Consider the following 26,823-nt stretch of genomic DNA (forward strand, 5'->3'; position numbering starts at 1 on the left):
TAGTGTTAGTGTTATTAGAGTTAGGGTTAGAGTTGGGATCATTGTTAAGGGCTAGGGTTAGACTTACGATTGGGGTTAGGTTAGAATTAGTCTCACACATCACGACCAAACCCCTGCCACCTCTTGTCTCAGGCATTAGTCGCAGTCATGTATTTGGCAGGATCATGTATATGGCTCGACACCCGGTCACCGATAGACACACAGTACATGTACATGTAGTATGAAACTGTTAATCTCTAAACAGATGCATGACTTCAACTTGGTTTGTTAAATGCAAGTTGCAAAACACACCGATACCGCTACATTTTTACTTTAGGGTACAGAAGTATTGTTTTGGGTGGCTGAATTGTAAGTTTGATTGTTTTGTGTCAAGTAGCAAGGGCTGCATGTAGTGTTTACATCATACAATCCCCTCTCACAATTCCAATACATCCACAAAACCCCCCCAAAACACTCCCCAGAAGTCTGAAATCTAATTTCTTGTTTTTATTTGGAAAACATGAGAATATCAATATCATAATATGTTATTTTGAAGCAACAAGGTTATGTTCTTGGTACATGACAATAAAAACACTGAGCATCATATTATTAACAGTTAACACATACATAGGATTACAAGTTACATTCTGTAAGTATTCGGCTTGAGTCATGTGGCTACACTGTAACAATCACATAAAGCCCCAACAGCACACAAAGGTATTAAATACAAAAGAAATATTTCTCCTGAGATAGGGTTGCTGGTGGATGGCTGTTCCATGGTCATATTTTAGGGGGTAGTAAGGACCCAAATATTCTTCTAAACCAATACATCTATATTTACTTTCTGTAGTTCTTTCTTTCCGTCCACAAGTTGTGAGTTAAAATTATGGCCCTCCCCTACACACGAACACAAGGAGATTTCCAAGAAGAATTGATTAGATTGAACACTGAACGAATGAGACAAAACAAGACAAACATGTAGAACAATACAGCACAGATTTTAGCTTCGTACCCTTCCTACTCTATATCCAGGTTGCTCCTCTGATAGCCTTCCTGTAGATAAGGTCATAGAACGTGTCTGCAGAACATACTGCGCCTGCGCAAAAACCACCATTTTTCATGGTTTTCGTTGGATTTTTGGTCAACATTGCATCACAATTTTGCCTGTTGCCAACGATATTTTTTCCGACATAACATTTGGAAACTACAAACGAGTGTTAACCTTATGTGCACGAATATGACCTTACATGAGACATTCTAAACAATACACTATGGGTTTTGCGCAGGTGCAGTGAGTTATGCCGACGTGCTAGGTCATAGGAGAGAACTAGGGCTTGAATGAATGATACCAGCAGGCTACACAGATTCTAACACATGACCCAAACATTTGGTCCCTTACAAGTCAAACCAGACAGTTCTTGTTGTGGCTTTCTATTCTATGCAAGGTGTAGCAGCTAGATTTCTTATTCTCTTTCTGATACATTATGTAGGTGACAAACATATTTTGAATTTTCCTCCATTTCTCAAACAATACCCGCAATGCTATAATAAAGCAATCAAAGGCTTTATCGACTTTCCGAGTTGCAGACTTATAGAATTTGTTCCTAACGTTACCATCTTTTGTCTTGTCTTCAAAACATTAAAAAATCATTACATCTTAATGTAGTCAATTTAGATCAGGAAAGACACTGGGAGTTTGGAAACTTCCATATAACCATAATGGCAAAACTATCTATTAGCAGAAAGGAGAAGTTAAGATTTCCACAGGAATCACTATTGAAAGTGTAAATAAATATACTGCTAGTATGCTTTTTTCATGACATGAGAAACTGCAGTGGCTTTAAATTCAGCACCAAGTTGAAGTATCACGTCTTTCCAATTTTCAGTGTCTTTCCCAAATTTAAAATGACTTGTGTTTGATCTTTCTTGCAACTTTCCAGGGTGTATGATCAACCCTTGTGGGTGTTCTGGTATGTACATGGATCCCACAGACACTATAGGTATGGGTTACTACAATGTGTATCATTTACATGAGATCCCACATGCACATTCTACTGTAGACAGTCAAACCTCCAACTGAAGTCAATCAACAGAATACCTCTCCTGAGTTACTGGCCATTTGCAATGCATGGTGATTTTGTTTCTGGATCTAAAGGTTGTGGGTTTGAATCCCAGGTGCTGCCCCTCACATGACATACTTGCTGTCAGAAAGGGTTTCAGCCCTAAACACAAGGTCTTAGTCAAGGTCCACAGTTCACTGTACTTGCCCCAGAGAGCTAGGAGAATTTCACTGGTACATCAAACTTGTATATACAGAACTGTGATACTGACACCCATTTCTTTTGCCATTTTGCAAAAGGCTATCCATGTCTGAAATCACAATCCAGTGGGAAAACTTGGGGAAACTGTCATTTTTGTGTAACACTTATTTTCAATATGGGTTGTCTGATAAAGGATTATGACTATTCCTCTTCATACATGTTACAAGTTTTAAAAGTGGTTCCTGGGACCTTCTTGTACATTTTGTGCATGGAGAACATGTACATGTATGAATGTACTGTTCATAGCATCTGTTGTCCTTGTGAGAGGTTACTTTTCCATAAGCTATGGTCAATCGAAATTCAGTTGCAGTATCTGCACATGTGGATGGTCAGATCATGGCTTGTCTCATTCATTCTCATTCAAGTGACTTCAACATGGAGAACATGTATGTACTGTTCATAGCATCTGTCGTCCTTCCGAAAGGTTAGTTTTTCCATAGGCTACAGTTGATCCAAAGTCAGTTGCAGTATTTGCACATGTGGATGGCCAGATCATGGGTAAGTGACTACACTACAGCATCACGGGTTGTCAGAGTCCACTTGTAACAACGGCTCCTCCCCTCCCTCCATCACCATTAATGTCCGTTTGGCAGACGACCTTGAGGAGTGGTCGTATTTCGAGGAATGTTCGGGAATAAAGAATGCAACAAGCAGCGCTAGAATAACCAGGATGGCACCGAACACGAATGGTGGGCCCTGTATTATACTCTGTGGAACAACAACATGAGAAGAACTTCAGTATTGCATTCTTCAAAGAAGGAATACATCTATGTAAAAATAAAAGTCTTTCAAGTTTTTCACATGGGAATGTTTATCGTACTTTCAATAAAAACTTTATCATTAGTAATTATTCTAACACATATTATCCATCATCAGCATCATCAGCAATAATTCAAAAGAAAGCAAAAGAATTATTGAATTTTATCATATTTCCATTAAAATAACACAATTTTTTCTCAGCTTGGGTCAAACTTTGACTGGATTGTGTCAGGTGGCTTTGCAAGATGAAATTGGAAGATTAACCGCAAATTATGCTTTTTGTTATTCTATAATAATAATCGTGTATGAAAGATCGCCCACCTGTGCTGTAGGGTCTGCTAACGTCTTATTGGCCGCTGCTGTGGGACTGTCCAACTTGTTCAGGTCGACGTCAAACACGAAGAAGATAAAGCCGAAGAGAGCCGGTCCCAGCCCATTGCACAGTCCCCGGATACCTGTAATAATCCCCTGTACCACACCTGATGGGGGAACAAAACAAGAGGAGTTTCATTTCTATTTTCAATCACTTTAAGGGCATCTGGTACAATTTCAGAGTGGCAAAAATGGAAATATTCTGAATAAGGCAATCTGTATGATATTGACACATACTGTCCCACATAAGCACATTTGAATCAGTATTTCAAAACTGCAGAAACAAGCCCCAAGATGAGTCCTTTATTTTCTGGGTGGTACCCTAAAAATCCACCCAGGTCCTTCCAGTAACAGCTTTTTTGTCAGAATTTGGGAATTTTTGCTCCATGAATGTCGATATACATTGTGACAGTGTCGTCTCAACGTAGTACATGTATGTAGATAAGTGACTAGAATTGACCTTGAAAAATCTGGTTTTCAAACCCTAAAAACTGTATTGGATGCCTTAAAACAACAGGACTGAGCATGACATACAAACTACATTTATAGAGACCCTCTTCTAATAAAACATTTACAAAGACAGACAACATGCTTCTTTAGAAAGGAGAAAAGAAAGCAATAAAGCAATGATCATGAAGACACAGCACCAGGGCTTTAGCCAGCGCCCGTTTTACCGTCAATTGACGGTAATTTGTCCCGTGTGACGGTAAAAATTTAAGTCCTTACCGTCAACATTGACGGTCAAAAATCGTGGGTAAAGACATAGAAAAAAATCTAGCGAATTTGAATTAGCCACGGCGCGGCGTCTTTTCCAAACGCACGGCGGCTGGAAACCTGATTTCAAGGACCGTGCCGACGTCTGTTGACTTGGTTCTATTGTTCAATGTTGCTGTCTGTTAAAACAACATGTGCTAACGGCCACATAAGAATAAAATAAAACAATGGCTCGACTCAGACCCACGCTGCTAACTGTACATGACAATACGATAAATAAACATGTGACAACGAACAAAGAAATATCAAACGTTTTGAAAATGTACTGTACTTGAATAATCATACTATCGCAAGAAAACGGAGATTGATCCACACAATGTGGCCTTATTTAATCTAAAACTTCGTCAGACCTCCTTCGCGCGGAGACTTGAGCGGCAGCATAAAGATTTCTGGAGGATCGCTGACACGCGAGTTTTTGCCGGCCACGTAACTCCCTCCGCGGCAAAATCCCCTATGCCGTGGCGAAATCACGTCTCAGCGCTTCCCCAAGTTAACTTCATGGCCGCTAAAGTCCGCAAAGGAGCTGTAACTTCCTCATTTCGGTTGAGAAGCGAAGCTGACGAGTAAAATCATGTACATGTCGGCCATTTTGTTTGCTACCCGAAGTCTTCCGAACGCTCTAAATAAGGAAATCGTCGGAGATCTGAGCCACATCGCCCGCTGTCGGTCAGCGCTCGGGGCCGGCTCGGTGGAAATCGGAGGCTGTGACGTCAGGACTAGGTTCATTTGCATGACGAAGCCGCCGCGGCTTGAATCGCGGCGCGCGGGATTTGAGCGGATCAAAACAAAGGGAATAGCGGATTGTTCATTGCGTGTTGTCTCCTTGCGAGAACTGTAGATTTTTTTTCATTCTGCAAAATTGCAGATTGTGTAGTTTTTTTTTATTCTGCAATCTTAACGGGTATTTAGAACACCGAATGCATTAAGTGTGTCGATCACCGGTCGTGAAAGGCATTGACGGAATTTTTTTTTTTCGCGTTGACGGTATTTTTTTTCGCGAATTGGGTTGACCTGGGGTTGACGGTAAAAAATTTCGAGCTGGCTAAAGCCCTGCACAGCACTTAGCAACCACATATTCAGTAGCTTCTTGCTGATTGGCTGTTGGGATTTGATTGGGTTTACTCAATTAACACCTGTACCTACCTTGTTGATCTGCATCTGCATTGTTGGACACTATGGAGCTCATGCAGGGGTAGTTGATACTGGAGAGTGCAGCCATGACTCCGGCCACCCACATCATCCATGTCTGTGTCCCAAACCCGTACCAGGCCAGCTGGAAGATCTGGAAGCCCAGCCCTACCATGATGGTGTTCTTATTACCCAGCATCCTCATCAGACCTGACAGTAACTGGGTCTGTAGGGGGAGGGGTACAAGATAAGGGGAGGTGTTAGAAATCTTTATTGAAGATGGCACTTTGTAGACTACATATTCACCTTGGCTTGGTGACTTACAGAGTGCAATCTGTGCATTTTCCGTTGACGATTATAATTGATTGAAATTACAGACTGATATCAATGTGTGTTAAAAATCAGTCTGTACTATAAATCAAGTATGTAAGATCCTGTACTTGCAACTCAATCTTGACTTTTCAGTTCTCACATAGTTCTTATCCAATGCACCATACAAAGTTAAATTTGTACAGCAGCATTTTACCATTTTTACATAATTAGCCTATGCAGTCATCCATACCACCATATTTTGTACAAATTATAGTCTATATTTTAGTCTTACCTGTGCGAAGACAGACAGCACCCCTACAAGAGCTATGTACTTGGCAACTCCTTCCTCATTAAAACCCATAACCTGTAACAACAAAGGGTATGATGTCAAAGGGTACACTCTACGTACTGTATTGTGCCAATTTGTATTGTGGCAAAATCAGAAAGCAACATGGTGCCAAATAAAGGGCTATCTTAGCAAAGAAAAGGATAATGTTTGCTCATGAATCTGACCAAAAGTTTTGTTCTGATTCAATTGACATTCAGCAATGTCCTTTCTGTTTACCATCTTTAAGATAAAGAAGAAGGTACAACAGAAGGTTCCTATAGTTTGACTAACCTCCTTGAGATACAGGAAGATGCATGTGTACTGCCCTGCCTCTGGTAGATATGACAGGAACACTGTGATACAGATGAGCAGCACGACTTGGTCCTGTCCAACCTTCCGCAACGACTGGGCAAAAACAAAGACTTCAGCATCAGTACTGGATAGTATGAGAAAATTTTGCTCTGTTTCATCTTCATCTTCTCTGGTCAATGACCTGAACCAGACGTCTCTCACCATGGTAACTTGTGTTGGGGTACATGATGTTGCAATTTTATAGCAGGAGGGATTTAGACTCCTGTCTGACCATATGTATGAATGTGTTTGACTAAGAATTAACAGAGAAGACCATATGCATAGGTAAACATTATGCATTTGCTTTGCAAATGTTACCTTTCTAGTTTCTACATTTTGTACTCACAGCAAACGGATCGGCCTGCTCCCAGGATATGGAGGCCCCCCAGGAGGCCGGTCGGACCTTCTCTGGCAAGGACTCGGGCACGGCGACCAGTATAAATAGCACGTCCAGCAGGGCGATGGCCGAGGACAGGGCGATCACCAGGTTATCTCCGTACGTCTTCCCCACGTAAGCACCGACCGCCGGGCTGATCACCAGACTGGCTGCAAAGGTGGCAGACACCTGGAAGAGGGGAGGGGGGCACGGGAAAAAAAAACAATGTCACTACAGATGTAAATAGTTTCATCCGTTTGGTGATAACATTCTTTGTAGACTAGCACAAACAAGATGATTTACCCCAATGTCACTACAGATAGCAGGCTGTATGATGTTAAAAGCAGTCAAAGTAATCTAGACTATAACATAAGCATGGAAAACACCAACTGAAGAAACTGTCCATTTGCTAGATTTGCAACCTATTTCTGTAATAAAAAACTGGGGGGATAAAAGTTTTAAGCTACTATAACAAATACAGATACAGAAGATGGGTTAAAAGGTTAAAATAACAGCTCCCCCTACCAGTCCGTATGCAGCACTTCGGTCCTGCTCCTCTGTGATATCAGCCACGTAGGCAAAAATGATGCTGAAGGTGACAGCAAACACTCCCGACATGGACAGCATGGCAAAGTACCACCTGGAAATAGAGACAGTATTCTCATTTAGTACTATCGAAATATTTTCATCTAGCTGTATGTTGCTACTTTATAGTGATACTTTCTCACCAGCAAGAGATACATGTGTGTTAACCATGGTGAAATACTCATCAGCATTGCTGCAAGATGCATACTTTTTATATTTCAGTCCATACCGCGCTATGGATGAAATATATTGTTTTCCCTCATTTTCAATGTTTTTACCTCAGGCAAAATCAATGTTTTTCTTTTCTTTCCTTCTTGACACTGCTGAATAGTCCTTCGCAATGAGCCATGGTGGTTACATAATTGTTACAGCCAAACCAACAAATACAATACTAGTACATATATAAAAGATGAGAGATGCCTGTTACCATGGTGATATTCTCATGAGCGGGATGGGTGCACAGGTGAAGAACACAGACAGCAGCAGGAAGGACTTCCTCCCCCACACGTCTGACAGAGCCCCGATCAGAGGTGCACTCAGGAATGATAACAGACCCTGCAAACAGAACACAGCTCTGCTCAGTACAAAATTACTGCATGATTTTTGGTCTTAATGGTATTTCAAATCTTATATAGTTTTATGTATATGTTACAATAGTCAGCCCCTTGTAAAAGCCTTATGTTGTATCTAACAGTCACTGTCATTGGACCAGTTAAATTGCTCACATACATGTTAATTGTATAAATTACAAACTCAAGTAAACAACCTACCTTTACACCTTGTATCAACCCATTCATTAAAAATGTATGGTCTCCAAATGTCTCATGTAATATCTGGAACAAGGATAAACATTGTTTATAAAGAGATTAAATCCATGATAATTTATTGCTTTTGATAACATTAACAACTTACATTTGTATACATGTATGTGAAATCACAAGTTAGCATCACCAAAATGGCTACATTCTGTTTATGAACAGTAAATAAGTGTTAAACATTGACACACATGTATACGGATGCTAACCTACAACAGTAAAGAAGAGATCGTTTACATCACATTGTTCACAACTATTTGTTGTACAACTATGGAATTTTGCTGGATCCAGTGTTAAATCAAAATATGCAAATGTTGTCTTAATCAGGTTAATATCAGATTATACTTTATAAAAAAATAGTTACATTTAAGACAGGACTGGTGAGAAGTCCCCAGGCGAAGAACTCCAGGAAGATGATGATGAGAGCGTGCACGATGCTGGGCTGTCCGATACCCTGGGTCTGAAGCACGAGGTAAACAACGTCAGGACTTACATCGGTGAAAGTTAGACATCCAGGTAAACAATACTCATCAGAAATTCAAACTCTACTACTGGATCAATTACGGAGATAATTTCCGGACATTTCGAGTGACATCCACCACTCTGCTTCAGCGTCAATTTAAGTGGTGGATGCCACTCGAAACGTCCGACAATTATCTCCGTAATTGATTCAAGTACAGTAGTACTTCACTAGTAGAGTTTGAATTTCCTATGACTCACATTAGGACTTGATAAAGGAGACACTTGAAAAGATTGTTGGTGCATGGATGACGGAATACTAAGTGGAAATGTTGGTGTTAATCTTCTTTTACTGACATCAAGTGTTTGTGTAAGAGCCATTTTGGACCTAAATTTACATTTTCTTCATCACGTTTAACAAATTATAACATTATCGTGCATATTATACAAATCAGTTACAGTATTTCATAAATCTTTCCCCATACGAGTGCTTTTATTCCCAAAATCCTGCCAAGTTAGGCCTACTTGTGCAGTCCCATCCAAAAGACCTTGTGGCCTCTACTGTCTATAAGTATAACAAGTCATGAGATATCAAAAGTAAACATATGCCCTAGCCTGGATGACTGCCCTCAACGACCCAACGTGCCTAGGAGAGTAACGTTACTAGTTTCACACAGGCAAAACTCGAAACTGAAAACAACTGGCTACTAGTAGCCCTGAGACTAGGCCATCAAATACTTGCACTAAAATGACGACACTGAAATGTGACAAAGACTGCCCTGAGAAAAACAATTTTTCTGCAAAGACAAGAAGTTGTGACGTGTACACTAAAACAGTACAAAACCACTACGTTACGTTTTTAGTTGGAGACTCCATTTTGGTGCCATCTGCATACGCTGCGTTCACGTATTTCCGGACTTATACTGCTGTATCTTACTTCTGTGATCTATTCCAGCAGTGCTACGTCAGCTCTAAGCAGCTAACCACAGACAAAGACTTACTAAACACCAACAAAGGATCCACCAATCGGCCTAGTTCGCCCTAGGGTTTATATCCTAGTGCAGTGAACCCGCACAAACTACCAGCAGTTAGACCGGTCCTTACCGTGCTGCCATCTTTGTTCATGGTGTTCTTCTTGGCCCATAGCGCCGAGTGAAGTAGCTTCTTTCTTTTCTTACCCATGGCAGCCATCTACATCAAGATAGTCGCCGTAAAATGAGAGAAATATTGTTCATTCCTTCGTCCAATTTGATCCCAGTCGCCATAGTTGATCACACCACCGGAAGTACGCTGCGAGATTCCGGAAGTGGATCAGGTGATAGTGGAAATCTCGCGGAATCTCGTAAATCACGAGATGTTGGAGCGCGAGATTTAGGGTCAAAGGTTACATCAACATAGCAACATTGTATCAACAGTACGCTTTTTGTGTGCTTGGCGTTTCTAGGCTAGTCAATCTAGCCTTTCCAGGGAAGAATTGGCCTTTGTTTCTTTGATAGACGGTAAGCAGATGCTTATTTACATAATTGAGATCTTTTCTGTGATATGGACCGTGTGTATCGACTGTCTTTTTCGGTAATAACTTGAGTTTTTGCGTGTAGCTAACCGGCACAGTGTTTGACACTACTGAGTGCAGATTTAAACAGCTGCAACATTTAACTCGTTGCTGTGTTGCCTAGCTAGCCTAGTATATGTTGTACGCAGCGTTTTGCCTGTGACTATATATTCTATGCAAGCAGAAAGAAATGTCGCCTTATCATTGACATTATAGAAATTAGCCTTCATTATAGAAACTGTAAATTTAATAACTGTGAGTCTTTTGAGATGATTTTATTATCTCCCGTGAAAAATAACATCTGGAGGTCAATGTTTTTAAATTGACTACAGTCATATGTCAATAATTGTCAGCTGTCAAACTTGACTCAAAGCCAAAATTCAATGTTTGTTGTTCTGACTGTGTTTATAATTCTTTATTCTTGCAGAGTTGGCCTGTGTACATCATTGGACTGACATTTTAAAAGTCAGTCTTGTATACATCGAGTCAACAGCAACGTGTTGCAAGACAAATCATCATGGCTGTTGCCAGCTGCATTTGGGTCAAGAAAGATATCCATGGAACTCCCCCTTCTCCCAGGTATGCATGGTCCAGTCCCAGTTGGTATTAAGTATTTGAACTTTAAGTAGCTAGATCTGTTGCGGATTCATATGCTTAATTCTCTAGGGGGAAACATATTGTATTAGCTGTAATCAATAGATATATAAGTATCAACTTCATCTTTGTCACAAGAGATTCCTTTTTAATATTTCACATCTCAGGGTGAAACATACTGCAGTTGCTTGCAAATGTTGTATTTCTGCCACTATCTAAACACAGACTTTTTGTGTCCTTAATTTCAGGAACAGCCATGCCATGACCATGGTGGGCAGTATTGGCTTCCTGTTTGGTGGCAGCACCTGTATTGGAGGGGTGAGTCAGTTACTGTCAACTGTCCTGAATTCCTTTCCATATTGGATGCATTAATATAGATGTAACATTATGCAAATCTCCAGCAATGCTTTAATGGTAAGCCTGTAATATTGACTTTTCTGCAATGACACCTGCACATGTGCATTTTTTTACACCTGCCTGAGGAATATCATACATTTGCACTTTAGGCCACACCAATTTAATTTGTTGGTTCTCGGATTTTTTCAGAAAAAATATGAAGCGACAGGGCGAAAAAAAATAAAAACAGGTCTAGGCATCCTATTATAGGCTTAAATGCTACAAATGAGCCATGAAGTCAACACAAAAGGCTGGGTTAAAATTTAAACATTGAATTTTGAACTTTTAATCAAACCACTGCAATAATAGATGGGAAAACTGTAACAACTAGGAAGAAAAGGACTTTCCTCAACTGTTGGGGGGCAAAACATGTCAGCATTTTTCAGTTGATTCAGGACCAGAATCAAATTTTTTTTTGCAAATCAGAAAAAACGAAGAGGCGAATCCGAGAACCAACAAATTAAATTGGTGTGGCCTTAGTTTACAAGGCACCATATTGTCTCTGACAATCATGTACCCACCTGCAGGGTTCCACCTCTGTCTTCAGTGATGACGAAGAGTCTGCATCGTTCTACAACGACCTCTACATGCTTCAAGGTGAGTTTTAAGCCTCATGATATGATTTGTACAGATCCATGTGAAGAAACAGGTTGACATTGATGTCACAGTGCACAGATCTTCTCCGTAAAATCACAAGTGCACCGTAATTGTGCAGGACAAGTATTAATTTGGCTTCTTCAAATAGACTTCTTTAAAACCATGTTATGACATTTCTGTGTTTCCCACAGTTGGTCCCAGCCAGCTGGTATGGGAGAAGGTGCCCCAGGGCGGGGACATCCCCTTCAAGAGAGATGGAGCTTCTCTGTGGTGAGTCTGTAGGGAAATACATTATTCTTTATTTTTGTTTGGTTCATTAATGATTAAGTAGTGGATCTTACACCTTTCATGAACTTCTCTGAATACAATAAGTGGTGAACAATGGTGAATTAACAGTGATGGTGGTTTACACCTTCCCAATGTCCCCAGTGCGGTTGGCTCCACCCTGTATCTGTTTGGAGGAAAAAGTGAGCTGGTAGCTGATGAGTCTCTGTCAGGCCTCTACACCTTTGACACAGGTAGGCGCTCATTCACTCACTCACTCACTCACTCACTCACTCACTCACTCACTCACTCACTCACTTCACTCACTCACTCACTCACTCACTCACTCACTCACTCACTCACTCACTCACTCACTCACACTCACTATCCATGATTTGATTATTCTGCTGCTGTTGTCCCTGCCACGGGTTTTCAGCAGTTGGCTAGTAGTATGACAAATATGTAGGGTTGTTATACAGTCATATCTTCTACCTTTTTTGCCCTTTGGCAAATAAGGCACTTGTACTTTGTATTTTACAGCTAGCACTCTAGCTTATCCTATATGTAACTAGTATTGTTGGATGCCTGCAGGGTTCCTAATTGTAATGGGTTTGAATTGCAAAGATTCACAAGTCCCCATTTTCAGTTTTTTTCAAGCTCTGTCCCAATCCATCTAGAGTTTGGTATTAGTTAGAAGAATGTGATTATAAATTCTTTGTTACACTTGAAGTACATATTTCAATGAAGAGAATCATGACATTGTACAGGTACACTGTGCTGGGAGCGTTGTACCACCCAGGGCCCCCAGCCTCGCACCTTACACCATAGCCAGGCTGTGGTCGGGAAGAACATCTACGTCTTTGGTGGGATCTACAAGGGGAATGCTACAAACACCATGTACATGCTCAATACAGGTCAGTTACTGCTGCTGATCCATATTAGTTTTTGATTATTAAGGGAAATTGATCAATACAAAGATCAGAGGTGAACAGAAAGTCAAATTTATAAACACTTGATTATTGAACCACGTCCAATTTGATCCCTTCAAATAACGCTCAGGCCTTTAAGGAAAAAAAAAGTCGTGTTTCCTGTTTTCCGATCGACCGTAGGAAGAACTGCCGACCCTAGCCTTTTTTTTGGTAGACCCTTGCAAGGGATTATTTCAAGCTAATCAATCTTTTCAAGCTCTATGATCTAACGTGAGTGATGAAATGTTGTACAAACAGTTTTCCAACAAGTGTCCTCATGCAAGTTCTACTTTCAAATTGTTAAACTGTATTGTACAAGTTGGATCACTAGAGGTTGTGAAAGTCTAAAAGAGATAGAAAAAGAAAAAGATAATCCCTACCGACCCTAATTGTTGTTGTTTACTTGTTTCCATAGCAACGCTGACCTGGACTCCCCTGCGAACCTCAGGCGGGAAACCCTCCCCAAGGTAAGGGCCTACTTGAACTTTGAACTTTATTCATTATTACACTATGTAGCAAACTAATACTAGTAGCAATAGCAGTAACAAATCCATTAATATCATGAGTTTAGAATTGGTGTCTGCAATTATTCATCTCTGGCATTCAGCTGGGAACAGGTTTAAATGATGTATGAACTTGACTTTTGTTACAACATTTATGTCTTTGTTTGGAGGTTGATCTAATGATTCACTTAAAGATTTTATAGCGATAAGAGTTTTATTTGTTATTTAGGCCATGTTGATTTGATTATATGGATGACATCCTCCGGGAGCCCCAAAACTGATGCGCGCGTGCGAATAAAAAAAAAAGGTTTGCAAAAAAAAAGTTCTTTTCATTATGAAATCTACGTGATCATGAGGGTTGAGCAAATAGCACAGAATATGGTTTGGCGAATAATCTAGTCTTCAAGTTCATTTCTTTACAATTTTGTCTTTTTTCGTTTGATTTTGGCATTCTACGGCATTGGTATAGTTTTTATTAATTTTTTTTGTAACTTATGGTATATTTTTGCTCATTTTGCAACTGTTTTGTACGATTTACAGTATGGTTGAAAACTTTTTTTTTTTTTGGAAACGGCCGAAAATTCATGCGCGCGCGGATGTCATCCATATAATCAAATCAACATGGCCTTAGTTGTAATTAATAATTGTTTGTAGTTGTACACTGCACGGAAAATTGTGAGGTAAAGTGGCCATGCATGAGTGAATGAATACATAGTTTAACTGCTGGAAAAGGTTGATGAATGTTTTTCTTTACTCCGTGCAGATGTGACCACTCCAGCTGTGCTGTTGGAGACAAGATCTACGTGTTTGGAGGCTGTGCAGGGGACAACGTGTGGCTGAATGACCTGCATATCTTTGACACAGGTTTGGCACAGAAATACTTTAAAAAGAAGGTTATTGGGGTTTTCAACAATTTGGAAGAATTTGTCTTGCTCAGGGCTGTAACGGTCCGTCATTGCCTTCATCTAGATGGCTGTGAAATTTTTGATGGGAGACTATGTTGTGTGGGAGACTATGCGGCCTAACTCTTGAAGGCATGGTTCGATGTTCATGATTTTTGTTAGACAGGTTACAGTTGGGGAGACAACGGTGAAGTTCAAAAATGGGCCTCATGGGGGTCCCTTTATCACTCCAGTGGAGAATCTGTACATAGCTGTTCATGATTTTTGGTAGGCAAGTTACTGTTGGGGATACCAAGGTCAAGTTAAAAAATGGACCTCGTTACAACACTGAGGAAGGTAGCTAAGTACTGAAACATTGACAGATGTATATGATACATTTAAAGATGATGATGTTTGAAATATATACTTCAAGTAAATCCAAATGTACTCATAATAAAATCTTTGCCCCTCTCCTTGTAGCCACCCTGACATGGACCTCTCCCATGATAAAAGGCGAGGCACCCCCAGCACGGGGCTGTCACACGTTTGTGTCACATCATGATAAGGTCAGTATTCATGGTTAATATTGATATCCATGATTAATATTTCCCAAGTTTCAAGGAGGAGGGCATCGTACAAGCCTTGTAGGCTTCTTTCCTCCTCCTGCACACTTTTTTTTCCTTTGTTTTTCATATTTGTTGATTAATGTTCATCTTTTCATTTGTGCAAATAAATAAATCAAAATGAAAAAAAAATTACAAGGTGAACAGTGAACACTAGGCCTCAATCCACTGTACATTCCTACACTGCAAGACTAGTATCCTTTAGTATTAGCTGAAGAATTGAAATCATGCACTGGAAACTGAAGCTATATGCAGTGTTGTGATTACGGTAAAGCTGTCCTTGGTGCTGATCTCTGTGTTGGAAAATAAAAAGTTATCCATTTGTGGTACATGGTAAGAATGATGCCTAGTAGAGCTGATTTAACATTTTCTTTACACTGTATAAGTGAACAATTTGTGCTGTGCACAGAATGGCCATTTATAACTGAGAATTGTTTTAATTTTTTCAGGACATCTACGTGTTCGGTGGATCAAATGACTCCAACATTGAAAACATGTCGTTCAACGACCTTTACAAACTCAGCCTAGGTAAGTTCAATACTTCTTCATCATTTTAATTTTTCTGTGGCAGATGATGTAGAAAAAAGGTTGAACAAGAACTGTTGCAACAAAGTTTGAGAAGAATAATTGCTGGACAAAAAAAGCCTCTGTGACATGTGCTAAATGGGTTTTACATACATAACAAGGACCCAGGAAGTAATCAGATACATACAGTAACCTAATTATAAATTATGACAAATCTCTGATTGATCAATTGATTGATTGATTGATTGACTGATTGGTTGATTGTTTCTGACTCTTGTGTCTTGTTTTTGTCCTGTAGGAAGGCTGAAGTGGAAACACCCCCTCTACAGCGGGATTCCTCCAGAGCGAAGATACAGTCACACAAGCTTCATCCTCCACAGTCATGTATGTAGATCACATAGAGATATATACATTTTGTACATGTGTAGATGATTTTATCAATACTAGAGCTTCCCTGCAATACAGAAATCTTTGTGTCTTCTACAGTCGTTTTTTTTCAGTCAGACAATTCACCTTCTTTGGATGATAACTAACAGTTGAAGATTGGCTTTTGAATTTTTATGCTTCCAATACTTGAAATTGTAATCAACTGACATAAAAATGTGCCTAAATTTCATGATAACAGATTTCTAGGTAATCTAAATTTGAATTTGGTAGTGAGACAGCAAGAAGCAGTAGTTGACAAATCATAACACACCACTTCCCCGCAGATGTACGTGATTGGTGGAATTAATGAGCAGCGGGAGTTTAACGATGTCCATATCCTGAAACTCATCAACCCGTCAGACAGGCAGCCAGGTGAGCTACAAAAGACTTTTTACCTGTAGCCTGGTGTCTTAAATTCATGTTCTTTCTTACTTCTTGATGTCATAATCACAGAGAAATTTTAATTGTCGTTCATTGTCGTTCTAGAATCTGTGTAGTTACCAATTGCCCTTAGACTCACTGGGTGGGTCCAAATAAATAAGGTCAATGGCCTGGACCAGATGGCTGTCACCATGGTAACTGGTGTTGTAGCAGAAACCCTGTGGTGTTGTGTTACATTAGTAAGTGTCAGGACAGAGTTTGAGGGGCTGGTTATGTATTTGAGTAAGAATGAACAGAGCACTTGTCATGCCCCATGTGGTGATGTATTAAATTCTTTGCAAATGTTACCTTTCTAGTTTAAACTGTTACTTCCATTGAAATTGTCTCAATACACATTCAATGATATAATGCTTGTATTGTTTACAGTGATGAAGTCAGTTCTGGAGGATTTTGGAGTCCACAATGAGAACGTTGGGTAAGAATAGATTTTTTTTATTGATTATTTTTCCTTGAACTGTTGTAAAAAAAAGTCTCTTCTTTTGGCTATTACATTTCCAAGAGGCCTAGAAAGTGTCAATTGTTCTTTAACCACAGTCTCTTTGGTATTAGCTACACTCCCACCAGGACGCCGCAGCCTCGATATGAGCTGTCGGACCCCCCAGCCGTCACCTCACCTCGATCCAGACTGCCCCAGAGTCTTCCTGTGAGTTTCTGTTCAACACTGACTCCTTCAACTCTTACACATAGACTGTCATAGTGTTTAAAACTGTTTGCTGAATGTACATATGTATACAGACAGATGTGTTGAAGTTATGATCAAGATATTTTGACTCTTATAACAAGTGCACATTTTGTAACATCTTTAAACTGTAGTACTTTAAACAGGGACTGGGGTCGTCACTACCTGAAACTTGTATATGAATGTCTCTTGTCACGTGATGATCCCATCAAGTCACGTGACATTAGAGAATTAACTCCAAGACGAGATCTTAACCTGGTTGAAGAGGAGACTGAGTGCGTCTCAAAAGCTCCCCAGTGTAGCTGAACTTTAGTTGTGTGTTTTGGTATAAATGTCAAAATCTTTAAACTTTTTCAGAAATACATGCAAATATGTAGTAATTTTTTTACATAGTATTACAATCACAAACCTTCAAACATGAATGTCTCATCTGTGATTTTCAGAGTCATGAATCCCCAGACTTTGGTGAGGCGAGAGCATCAGCCATCAAACTGATCCAGGATGCCTTCAGTATTCTGGAGGACAAGTTCAAGCAGCTAGAAGTGTAAGCTTAGGATACTTGAATTTACATGACAATGCATTGCACTTATCTGTCAGCTTTTTCTGTCATTTTCTATAATACAATGTCAGTAGATTTATGGGAAAGTTTACCTTCATTTCTGACTTCTTTGTGATCCCCAGTGAGAGAGCTGCCCTGAGCACAGCCCGTCAGGCATTTGCCAAGGAGAAGGAAGAGTACAAGACAACCTACGGCCGTCAGCAAAAGGTAAGAACACTGAGCAATTTTCTTCATCTTACTACACCAGAAAGAAAAGTAAACCATTGTTCCAACAGTGTAAAAACCTGAGTTTACTAAATTCATGGTTGTCCCTCCAGCCTGCAGCCTTCATCAGATAGAATGACCTGTCACTTTTGACACGCGATGTGGCAGTCACATTTTACCTGTCTCAATAGGCTGGGAAGTTTTGATGACAAGTTATTTTCTAATCCTAAGAAAGTAGTGTTTAATTTACAACTGAGGCTAATCTCTTTCTCGCTTTCTCTCTCTCTTTCTCTCTCTCTCTCTCTCTACAGGAGCTGCGTGACATGCTGGAAAACCACAAGTCACAGAACGAGGAGTGGCTCCGTCAGAGGAAGCAGGAGAATGACGCAGACAGGAAGAACATCGCGAAAGAGAAGGTGACCTTGAAGATCCGATATTTGTCTGAAGTTGATAGATTCCAGAGTCCATTTGACTAGGAGCAAAATTAATATCTTTTACTTTTGATGCACGATTGGAAGGAGATACAAGATTGGTGGACTGTCATAATGCTTCTTCATTTAATTTACCGTATCAATTGTATTGATGGTTTACAAAAATGTACATCTGAACATCATGGCTGTGATGCACATCATACACTTCACAGGACACAGCCACACACCCAGCTGTCTGAAGATAGACATGCAGGCCTCAGCTAAATAGAGCACATTTGTGAGCTTCCTGACCTTTTCTGTGCTTGCTTAGGTGGTGGGATTTTGGCATGCATTAGCCTTGATTGGTTTTCCTTTACTGCCCACGATCATGATAATGATCATTGTTGCATACTCATTTTCATCTGTCAGTGAAATGAGGAAAATCGTGTAAAGTGCCTTTCCCAATGGCACAATGTTGGTGACTTGAGACGCAAACCTGGGACCTCTTGGTTCTGAGCAGAATGCTCTGCCATTACACCACTCATGTTACATTAGACAAAATGGTGATGGCTGTAGGTGGGAATCCTGGCAGCACGCCTTTGCAAAAAAAAAACTTTTTACTTCCTCCTCACCAGAACAATCATGGTGATCATGAAGATCTACATCTGATGTAAGTTTTGTTGTTGGACTGGTGGTATGCTATCCTCACTGTATCCGGTTCCAACAGGGTGATAAAGTGTTGGGAATTTGCTAAACTGGTTGAAGGCTGATCATAATTATAAGGTTCAGAAAGGTTCTTTTTGGCCCTTTTCCCACTGGGATAAAATTGTCCGGATCAAACCAAATAGATTTACTTTGATCCGGCTTTGATCTGGACAATTTTATCCTAGTGCAAAAAGGGCCTTAGTCAACATCTGAAAATTGTAACATTCTTCTCCCCTCTCCAGGCCCAGCTGGCAGAAGAACGGGCACGGATTCTGGCTGAACAGGACAGCCTGTCAGACAAGTCCAGGAAACTGGTGTCTGTCATGCAGCAGTTCAAGACTGTCTGAAGCAGCGTTTCTTATCATGAGACTCTGTCTTCGCCGGAGATGTAGAAACTCATAGAAGAGTTGAACTATTTATTTCTTGCACTTTTGAGTTTCTAATGTATTGTAACATACATGCACAAAGTAGTTATTTCTGAAGGTTGAAATTTTTTAAAAATATTTTTAACTTAGACATATTTAGAGCTGGTCTTCCAACTGATCTCTGCTCACATACTATAATAAGGCATATATGCCCTAATGGACATGGAACAAACATATACACAGGGAAAGGGTATCCTTTTATCACTTACTGGTTGCTTTAAACGTTTTGTGTGGAACCGAATTTGTCCTGGTAAGTTTAAGAGTGTGGTGTTCCAAAAATTAATAGACTACAGAATGTTGCATACATAATATAATCTTCAAGTAAAGCTGAACTTGTTGTTCTTAAAACTGCCAGTAAACTACCCTACTCTGGAGGCTACTTTCAGCAGGCAGTTTCTTTGACTATCCCAAAGAAATAATAAGAAAAGTTTAGATATATAGAATGTATATTTAATGTGTTCATAGTGAAGCTAGAGATTTTATTACCTCCAGTTTTGTAAATATAACATTTGACAGTATTAGTGTCCTGAGGACTTTCCTATTGTGTGTATGTGTGTTTGTACCAGTAGCAATGTTGTCAGAAAGCTTTACCACAAAAATGTTGCAAGTCAGGAAGATGTTGAAAGTCAGGAATAAGCTACGTGGTTAAAATTATAGCTTACAGCAATACAATAGAAGAGTGTGATGTATAGTGTATATTTATACTGTTGACAAGATGCCTCCCAATGATCTAACATGCCATTCCTTTCTGGATTTTGGGTCCAAACCCATTGAACCACTGTCATTAACAAACAGTAACTACATGTATCTAATGGCATTTATAATTGCTATACAAGTTCAAGTGTGAAAGGATATTTTATTTTTTGTTCATCAAAGTACCATTTCTAAGTTATGTCATATCTAACGTGCATACATATTGGCATGTCATATGCATTTAGGGTACAACTTGGTCAATACTAGCTTGTGATAGTCAGCTAAACCAAAGACAAATGTGTTACCACCAGTTGTATTCATATTACATGTGTGTACATTACTACAGTAAAGTCTGCAATTGAAGTTGGGGTGTTCAGGCATCGCTGTAAACTTTTATTCTGTGTGCTGTGAGATCATAAATAAATATAGTCTTTCATGACATAACTGGTTTGATGTCTTTATTTTATTATGATCAAGAAATTCTGATGAAAAAAGAAATATAGTGAGAATCAAAGTCCAGCAACAAATGTGATGATATGTTCTTGTTGAAAGTTCCACAGTGATTCCCTAATTATCCTTTAGCTAGTAAATGTCACTAGGTCACATTTCCAAACCGGGGCCAGGCTGGGCTGTTTCGATTAACGAATAATCAACAATTTATATCAAGAATATACGCAAAAGTTAATATTTTTTTTTGTGGTTTGTTGTCTTCCATATCATACTTTATACTCCATAAGACTGCAGGCCGGGCCCAGGTTGAAAATGTGACCCCAGCATAAGATGAGATACTGCAAAATAAATACTTCTGATAGAAAAGACTGCTATGCTGTTATTGTGAAAAACAGGGCCGCTACATACTTTGGCTATATTCTACAACACTGCTTGCTCTTTGACACAGACTGTACTGTACAGCTACAGGTCTTAACTACAACTGACAACAATAATTACACCTTTTAAAAATACCTAAAATACATCTTTCAACAGCAATGCTACTAAGTCTATGTACAACATCTGCACATGTACAGTATTATTTATATTTGGTAGATAATGTTAACAGCTCCAAATATACATATACATGACATTTATTTAGTATTGACAAAAAACAATACTAATAAAAAAAGAATTTGGCAAGTAAAACAGTTTTCAAAGCAACACTGTAGCAACATTAGCTCCCTTCCTGTATAAAAGATAATGGTTAAAAACACAAAATTACAACAGCAATCTAAAAGCTTTCCAGCACTATATATTCTTGACCACTTTTGCATATTAGTAATCTCAAACTTAGTGAGCTCTTTATGTTTTTTCTCTGTCTCATAACAGACCTTTATGTTAACTCTTTAATGGCCTTGACTGAAAAATTTTGCCTAAAAACATCAAATTTTCAAAAAGCACAGCCCATTGTTTCTGGGCACCTCTAGGGCCTCCTTGATACTCCACAATAACATCTTTACCTGAATTGGTTTTCCTTCTATCTCTAATTATCTACATTGTAAAAAAAAAATCTAGCCTTCTCCAAGTATATTGCACTGTCTGCTGTTTTCTGTTTGTGCAAAAGGGAAACAAAATCAAATTTTAATACACATATACTTGTGTAACAAGCAAACAATCCAACAACTGCATATAGCAATATCATAGAGTGAATAAATATAGAACCAAAAGATATACATACTGTATCAGTAAACTGTGTACTTTTATGTTTCTTTGCAAGAGAAGTTAATTCTACACCAAAAATGGCTAAATTGGGGATTATAGTAAAGAAAACTGACAAAAATAAACTCCTGGTCCAGTGATAAGGAAGGTTGGCAACAATGTACTTATTTTAGTACTACACGTAGTACCTTTCTGACTTGCACAAGTCAGAGATGTTGAGTATGTACACTCTAGCCTCTGACCTCAAACTGACCAGTATTGTTGCAGTCATGTAACTTGCATAGGTGACCTTGACTTGACATACTGATAAAGGTCACAGGGTAGGCTAGAAGAATTATGTCTTTTCAAACTCTGACTTTCCTGAATCCAATGCTGAATGTTCCCTCTCCAGGTAGGTACGTTCTCTGTTATTGCTGTGACTCCTTGGCTATCAAGGGAATGATGGGGGCGATGCTGACCTTGACCTCTCTGCTGTACAGGAAGGTCGCGCAAATCACTATTGAAGCTCCAATGAAGAAGTGACTGAAGATAAAGAAAAAAGTGGCATACAGTTATAATGTAATAGTAAGCTCAATATTACAATTTGAAAATCATGTACAGTACAACCAAATCATTTCCAGGGCCAATTCCCCCTGCTACATGTATGAGCTACATGTAAAACTTCAAAATGATTCTGGGTCCTCTAGGCAAGGACTACCTGTGACCTTTGCCCTCTGACCCTTCACCTTTGACCCACCTGGATGGCCTGAAGTCATCCAGGATGTAGTATGACATCACAGTGGACAGGATGATGGACAGGGATGTGGCAAACCCTTTCAGGATGTTGTCAGCATATTTTATCACTGCTGCTATCACCAACCCCCCAAAAGCCTGCAACATAGAAATACATATAGTGGACTGTATGTTGATTTGTGCATGAGAAATACTAGCGCACAGTTTAGTTGCTTCCCCTAGGATTTAATAGCTAAATATCATGACATTTTGAAAAAATGACACGGAAAAGTCCTTTTTTGGCTACAGAAATTGAAAAAAAAAAATCTGATGGCATTATTCAAGTTTGTATTTTTGACAAGAGACTCTGACACGTTGGTGAAGGTTAGACATCCAGGTAATAAGATACGCCAAAAAACAGTTACTCAAGCAACTGGATATTTTGAAAACGGTTAGACGAAATAGTGGGACATAAACTCTGACTGATTAACACACTGGGCTAGTGTTACCTTGCCTGTGAGTTGGCCAAACCAATGACGTGAATAATCTCACCTGTAATGACACAACTGTCCATGTTATACTGTTGTATCCCTGCAGAAAGCCCAGCTCCACCACTAGTTCATAGTCAGACATCACCACTGCAAACAACCCAAATATGGCACCAAACAGGCCTGAAACATGACAGACAACAGTAAAATATTGAACGTGATTCCAACACAAGTGTTACACAGAGATCAAATTTTCAACGACCACTGTTGCCTTCATCAGGATGATTAATGACAAATCAATTCAACTCACGAAACTTAAGACACGTGACCTTATTCGCTCGAGACTTTATGGGCAACAGTCTTCATAACACAAAAATGCTCATGGCAGTACTTCAAATAGAAATACAAATTGGGAGTTTTGTTCTACATACAATGTATTAGTGTCAACATTTTTTGTTGTTTGGAGTGTACACACTTGTCTAGAAAAACCTGTCATTGGGACACCACACCTCTAAGTTGCCTTTCCCAAGGGCACAAGATTGGTGGCATAGCAGGTTTCGAACTCAGGACCTCTTGGTTCCGAGCCGAACACTCTGTAGTTACGCCACACAACAGATTTCCAACAGTTCTAGTATTTTTCCACATCTAGAATGACTGACTCACCTAGCTGTATATTCCTGACCCAAAGGGACGGCCTGGAACCCTTGAGGATTTTTTCAAAGTAGACTCCAGCAAAAGCACTGGTGCAGCAGGCAGTCAGCACAGATAACAGTCCCACCACCTGGCTGCCCAGGGAGTGGGTCTTACTAGCTTCTGGCTTGGCCTCTGCTGGCATCTAGGAATGAAATTTACGGATGTTGGTGTGAAATTTACATGTGGCAAATGTGCAAAGACTTTTGTATAATCACCAAAATTTTTACTTACTGTAACAGCTAGTTAAAACCTGCAATTATAATCATATATGGCCTCCTTCGGTCAATACTGACCATGGTAAAAACGTATTAATTTTTTTATATCGGCCCTACAGCTTTGAATATGACTGAGCAGTCATGTACAACAATGACAGTGTTTATTATCATAACCATCCCAATATATAGAGCACATTGCAGAATTTCTGATATGTATGTAGTGTCTTATGTGTTTTCCTACAATGTAAATATACTAGACCAGACCAACTGAGTTGAATTCTGGTGAAAAAGATTATCTATCTTGTAAGTACGGTAAGCCTTTTTCTTTAGACTTTTGACAGATTTTTGAAGTTGTTCTTGTGTTTTTACTGACCTGCACTAGTGCCACACCTGTCATGAGCAGCACCAGTGCCACCCATTTGGATGTCTCCAGTCTCCTGCCCAGCATGGCTACACTGAACAGGGCTGTGGTCAGGATCTTTAGCTGATAGGTCACCTAGTAACAACAGAATATGGGAATATGTATCTCATCAACACACACTGATAAAGCACTGAGCAAGCCACGATGATTAAAGAAAACAATTCCCTACAGTAGCATATGCAGGTTGGGTGAGTGACAACAGTAGTATTCTCAACTCCATAGCCAAGAAACAAGGTCCTTCACCGCCCAACTCCATGCTTTGTTAGTTTACTTCTTGGGATGATTTGATAGTAGAGCTGTGTACCTAAACAAATTTTAGGTATAGGTACACAGGTTTAGGTACAGGTCCGGGTATGAAACTGTACTTGAACAATTTGACAAATAAACATGGTCTTCTGGACTTCTTCAATAATGAGATATACATATTGACATAAGGGTACACTTACTTGATAGGTTGCAGCGTCCAGGTTGGACAGTGCCACATACAGCAGGTTGTTCTGTAGGGTGTACAGGACAGATGGCACGGCCAGTTTGAGGGTCTCCAGGGGTTTTCCCACCAGCTCCTGACGTAAGGTAGACCCCAGGCGAGATATACTCATACCTACAGTCAAAAAATGTCACATCAGGAAGGTCAGAGAATATCCAGCAACAACTTACTGCAGTATATATTGCTCATGGAAAACTACAATTCTGCTAGAAAAAACCTAATAGTATGTTTCAAGTAGATAAAAACTCAAGCAATGAATCACCATGTCCTAAAACATGTCTGTTTGTACGTTTTCTCCATCACAGAGAAGAGGGGAGAAGTCGAATTTATGGATATTGAGTCGTTCGCCAGGGAAATGTATGTTTTATAGAAATGTGCGTGGCCTACAGCTATTGATTACATCATTATGACGTCATAATTATAATAATTTGCTTAAATTATCATCTTCAATTAGGTACTTCAAGATCCATACTAGCTCTAAGTGGTATTTTTCATAACTCCCAAAAATTCATCAGTCTTGTCCTGTTACAGTAACAGGGCAAGTGTTGCTAGTCCCTATAGTGCAAGGGATACACTGTAGCTTCAACAAGCCATGATTCTTTTTTCTGTGGGTATGAGTGTCAATACAATACAATACATGTATAACGTTACATGTACTAGTACCCTGTTCAAAGAAGACCAGCACCACACAGGCAGCTATCTTCATGACTTCAGCCACCACCACCGCGGTAGATGACAGGTACCGTGGTCCCCTCGTCTCGGCGGTCCGCGAGTACCGCATGGTCAGGACCAGCGACGTCGTCTGGAGAATCAGCACCCCCAGGGACAGGTACTTCAGCGAAACCATTGTCCACTCCTATTGGTTAGGAACAAAACCTTGTTAAGTTTCAGACCAATGACAAAGCCTGATTCACAACAATATGTCAGTTAAGGTTTAATAGACATCCAGGTAATGTAATATGATACGCCAAAAAACAGTCTTGACACTCAAGCAACAGGATTTGCAAAAATCATATCCAGTTGCTTGAGTAACAGTGTTTTGGGCATGATTCACAAGTTTGAAATGCTATGAAGTTTTATACACAGTCATCTACATGTAATATATTCAGGCAACTGGACTTTACACAGTCTTGTGCAGCCTCATAATTTGAGGCAATTTTACATATCCTGAATCCATATTTACTGTAATACAATACCTGGAGCCTGTATAAACAACATCAAGTACTTGTATCTACATACAGAGTGTTGTACAATCCTGGCTCACTTCCAACAAATGTAAACATAGTTAAAACGCCATTGTGAATAAGTGAAAGGCCTTTGTTGTACCTAAATGGTAGTTTATCTGCTAGCATGTATGATCTATCAAACAAAAATATACGTTTACACTATATGCTTTTGTATTTTGAAATTCTTCTAGCTTTCGTCTTACAAATAAAAGTGTAGGAACATTTCTTAGAATAATATACTAACGTTTATAGTAACTAGTATGGTCTACTTGATTGACAGGTGTAATATAGGTGAGAACAATGAGATTCACAAGTAACGCTTACCTGCAGCTGGCGTGACGTTCACTTGGTGGCTGTTTTCTGAGTATTCAAAGACTACAGAAGACTCCAGGATATCTGTGAAAACCTTCCAGGCGCAGCCCGGGTCCCGATGCCAACGTGTCGGTCTCTCAGCTGCAACCAACCGACCGAGAAGTGTTTTTGTATATCGATCGAGCGTTGAAACAGGAATCTTTCCGGTATAAACGTTACAGCTCGCTGTTGTAGGGCAAGAAACCGTGCGTCCAACGCCAAGTCCTCTTTCTGTGTACTGTTACCTTCGTACTCCTGCATAGTGTACACCTTCACACCACGGCATATCTACGTTTTCAACGATTTTCTGACCAAAAAAAACTGTGAAACTGACAGTAGATTGATGCTCTTTGGAGATCCTCAGATATATCTCTTGGGAATACCTAACAAGGGTTCCATTTTTAGTTGTAAACAGTGCCTGCAACATTAACACCTTAAAATTGAGTATAAATTGTATATACTCAATGATGATATAAAACACTAGATAGTCATGATTGCAAGCACTTATTATTTTGACGTAACTGCATAGTAGGTTTGTATTTTTCCAACATCTGATAATTTTGCTGACAGGCAGTAA

The 26,823-nt window shown here is 39.6% G+C and overlaps 3 protein-coding genes across 4 annotated transcripts; 1 reads left to right on the top strand and 2 right to left on the bottom strand.

The window, feature by feature from the left end:
• Positions 1–471: 471 nt before the first annotated feature.
• On the bottom strand, positions 472–9,853 carry LOC109486238 (hippocampus abundant transcript 1 protein-like). Its single transcript, XM_019789970.1, has 11 exons — positions 9,664–9,853; positions 8,465–8,560; positions 8,056–8,118; positions 7,713–7,840; positions 7,226–7,340; positions 6,671–6,889; positions 6,265–6,378; positions 5,938–6,009; positions 5,349–5,559; positions 3,381–3,538; positions 472–3,008 (listed from the first exon to the last, which is right to left on the bottom strand). Exons 1-11 carry the CDS (start codon positions 9,748–9,750, stop codon positions 2,820–2,822), a joined length of 1,452 nt encoding a protein of 483 aa, XP_019645529.1. The 5' UTR covers positions 9,751–9,853; the 3' UTR covers positions 472–2,819.
• Positions 9,854–9,935: 82 nt separating this feature from the next.
• On the top strand, positions 9,936–19,684 carry LOC109486237 (rab9 effector protein with kelch motifs-like). 2 transcript variants are annotated; one of them, XM_019789968.1, is made up of 19 exons: positions 9,936–10,058; positions 10,539–10,690; positions 10,954–11,023; positions 11,629–11,698; positions 11,890–11,968; positions 12,128–12,216; positions 12,730–12,876; positions 13,346–13,397; positions 14,197–14,297; positions 14,795–14,880; positions 15,387–15,465; positions 15,761–15,846; positions 16,173–16,260; positions 16,696–16,744; positions 16,879–16,972; positions 17,452–17,552; positions 17,690–17,774; positions 18,083–18,187; positions 19,129–19,684. In XM_019789968.1, the coding sequence occupies exons 2-19, from the start codon at positions 10,629–10,631 to the stop codon at positions 19,231–19,233; spliced, it is 1,548 nt and encodes a 515-aa protein (XP_019645527.1). In that variant the 5' UTR covers positions 9,936–10,058; positions 10,539–10,628; the 3' UTR covers positions 19,234–19,684. The 2 variants fall into 2 exon arrangements, with proteins under 2 accessions (XP_019645527.1, XP_019645528.1); XM_019789969.1 differs by lacking the exon at positions 19,129–19,684 and adding an exon at positions 18,415–18,582.
• A 763-nt stretch (positions 19,685–20,447) lies between these two features.
• Positions 20,448–26,644, bottom strand: LOC109486239 (UDP-N-acetylglucosamine transporter-like). The gene is made up of 8 exons (XM_019789971.1): positions 26,220–26,644; positions 25,333–25,525; positions 24,629–24,783; positions 24,135–24,257; positions 23,517–23,688; positions 22,918–23,036; positions 22,391–22,524; positions 20,448–22,176 (listed from the first exon to the last, which is right to left on the bottom strand). The coding sequence occupies exons 2-8, from the start codon at positions 25,514–25,516 to the stop codon at positions 22,062–22,064; spliced, it is 1,002 nt and encodes a 333-aa protein (XP_019645530.1). The 5' UTR covers positions 25,517–25,525; positions 26,220–26,644; the 3' UTR covers positions 20,448–22,061.
• Positions 26,645–26,823: the final 179 nt, after the last annotated feature.

The sequence above is a fragment of the Branchiostoma belcheri genome, unplaced genomic scaffold (assembly GCF_001625305.1).
Source record: "Branchiostoma belcheri isolate BF01 breed outbred unplaced genomic scaffold, Haploidv18h27 scaffold8, whole genome shotgun sequence".
Classification (NCBI taxonomy): Eukaryota; Metazoa; Chordata; class Leptocardii; order Amphioxiformes; family Branchiostomatidae; genus Branchiostoma; species Branchiostoma belcheri.

Bases quoted from the DNA above. Each gene is read 5' to 3' on its own strand.
- LOC109486238 (XM_019789970.1), bottom strand. From the start codon at position 9,750: ATGGCTGCCATGGGTAAGAAAAGAAAGAAGCTACTTCACTCGGCGCTA. The intron at 6,010-6,264 runs GTTAGTCAAACT...TTGTTGTTACAG, and splicing joins TCTTCCTGTATCTCAAGGAG to GTTATGGGTTTTAATGAGGA. The intron at 3,009-3,380 runs GTGGGCGATCTT...GTTGTTCCACAG, and splicing joins TAGCAGACCCTACAGCACAG to AGTATAATACAGGGCCCACC.
- LOC109486237 (XM_019789968.1), top strand. From the start codon at position 10,629: ATGGCTGTTGCCAGCTGCATTTGGGTCAAGAAAGATATCCATGGAACT. The intron at 16,973-17,451 runs GTGAGTTTCTGT...TGTGATTTTCAG, and splicing joins GACTGCCCCAGAGTCTTCCT to AGTCATGAATCCCCAGACTT. The intron at 17,553-17,689 runs GTAAGCTTAGGA...TGTGATCCCCAG, and splicing joins AAGTTCAAGCAGCTAGAAGT to TGAGAGAGCTGCCCTGAGCA.
- LOC109486239 (XM_019789971.1), bottom strand. From the start codon at position 25,516: ATGGTTTCGCTGAAGTACCTGTCCCTGGGGGTGCTGATTCTCCAGACG. The intron at 24,784-25,332 runs GTACTAGTACAT...TTTTGACTGTAG, and splicing joins GCTGGTCTTCTTTGAACAGG to GTATGAGTATATCTCGCCTG. The intron at 22,525-22,917 runs GTGAGATTATTC...TCTATGTTGCAG, and splicing joins GGACAGTTGTGTCATTACAG to GCTTTTGGGGGGTTGGTGAT.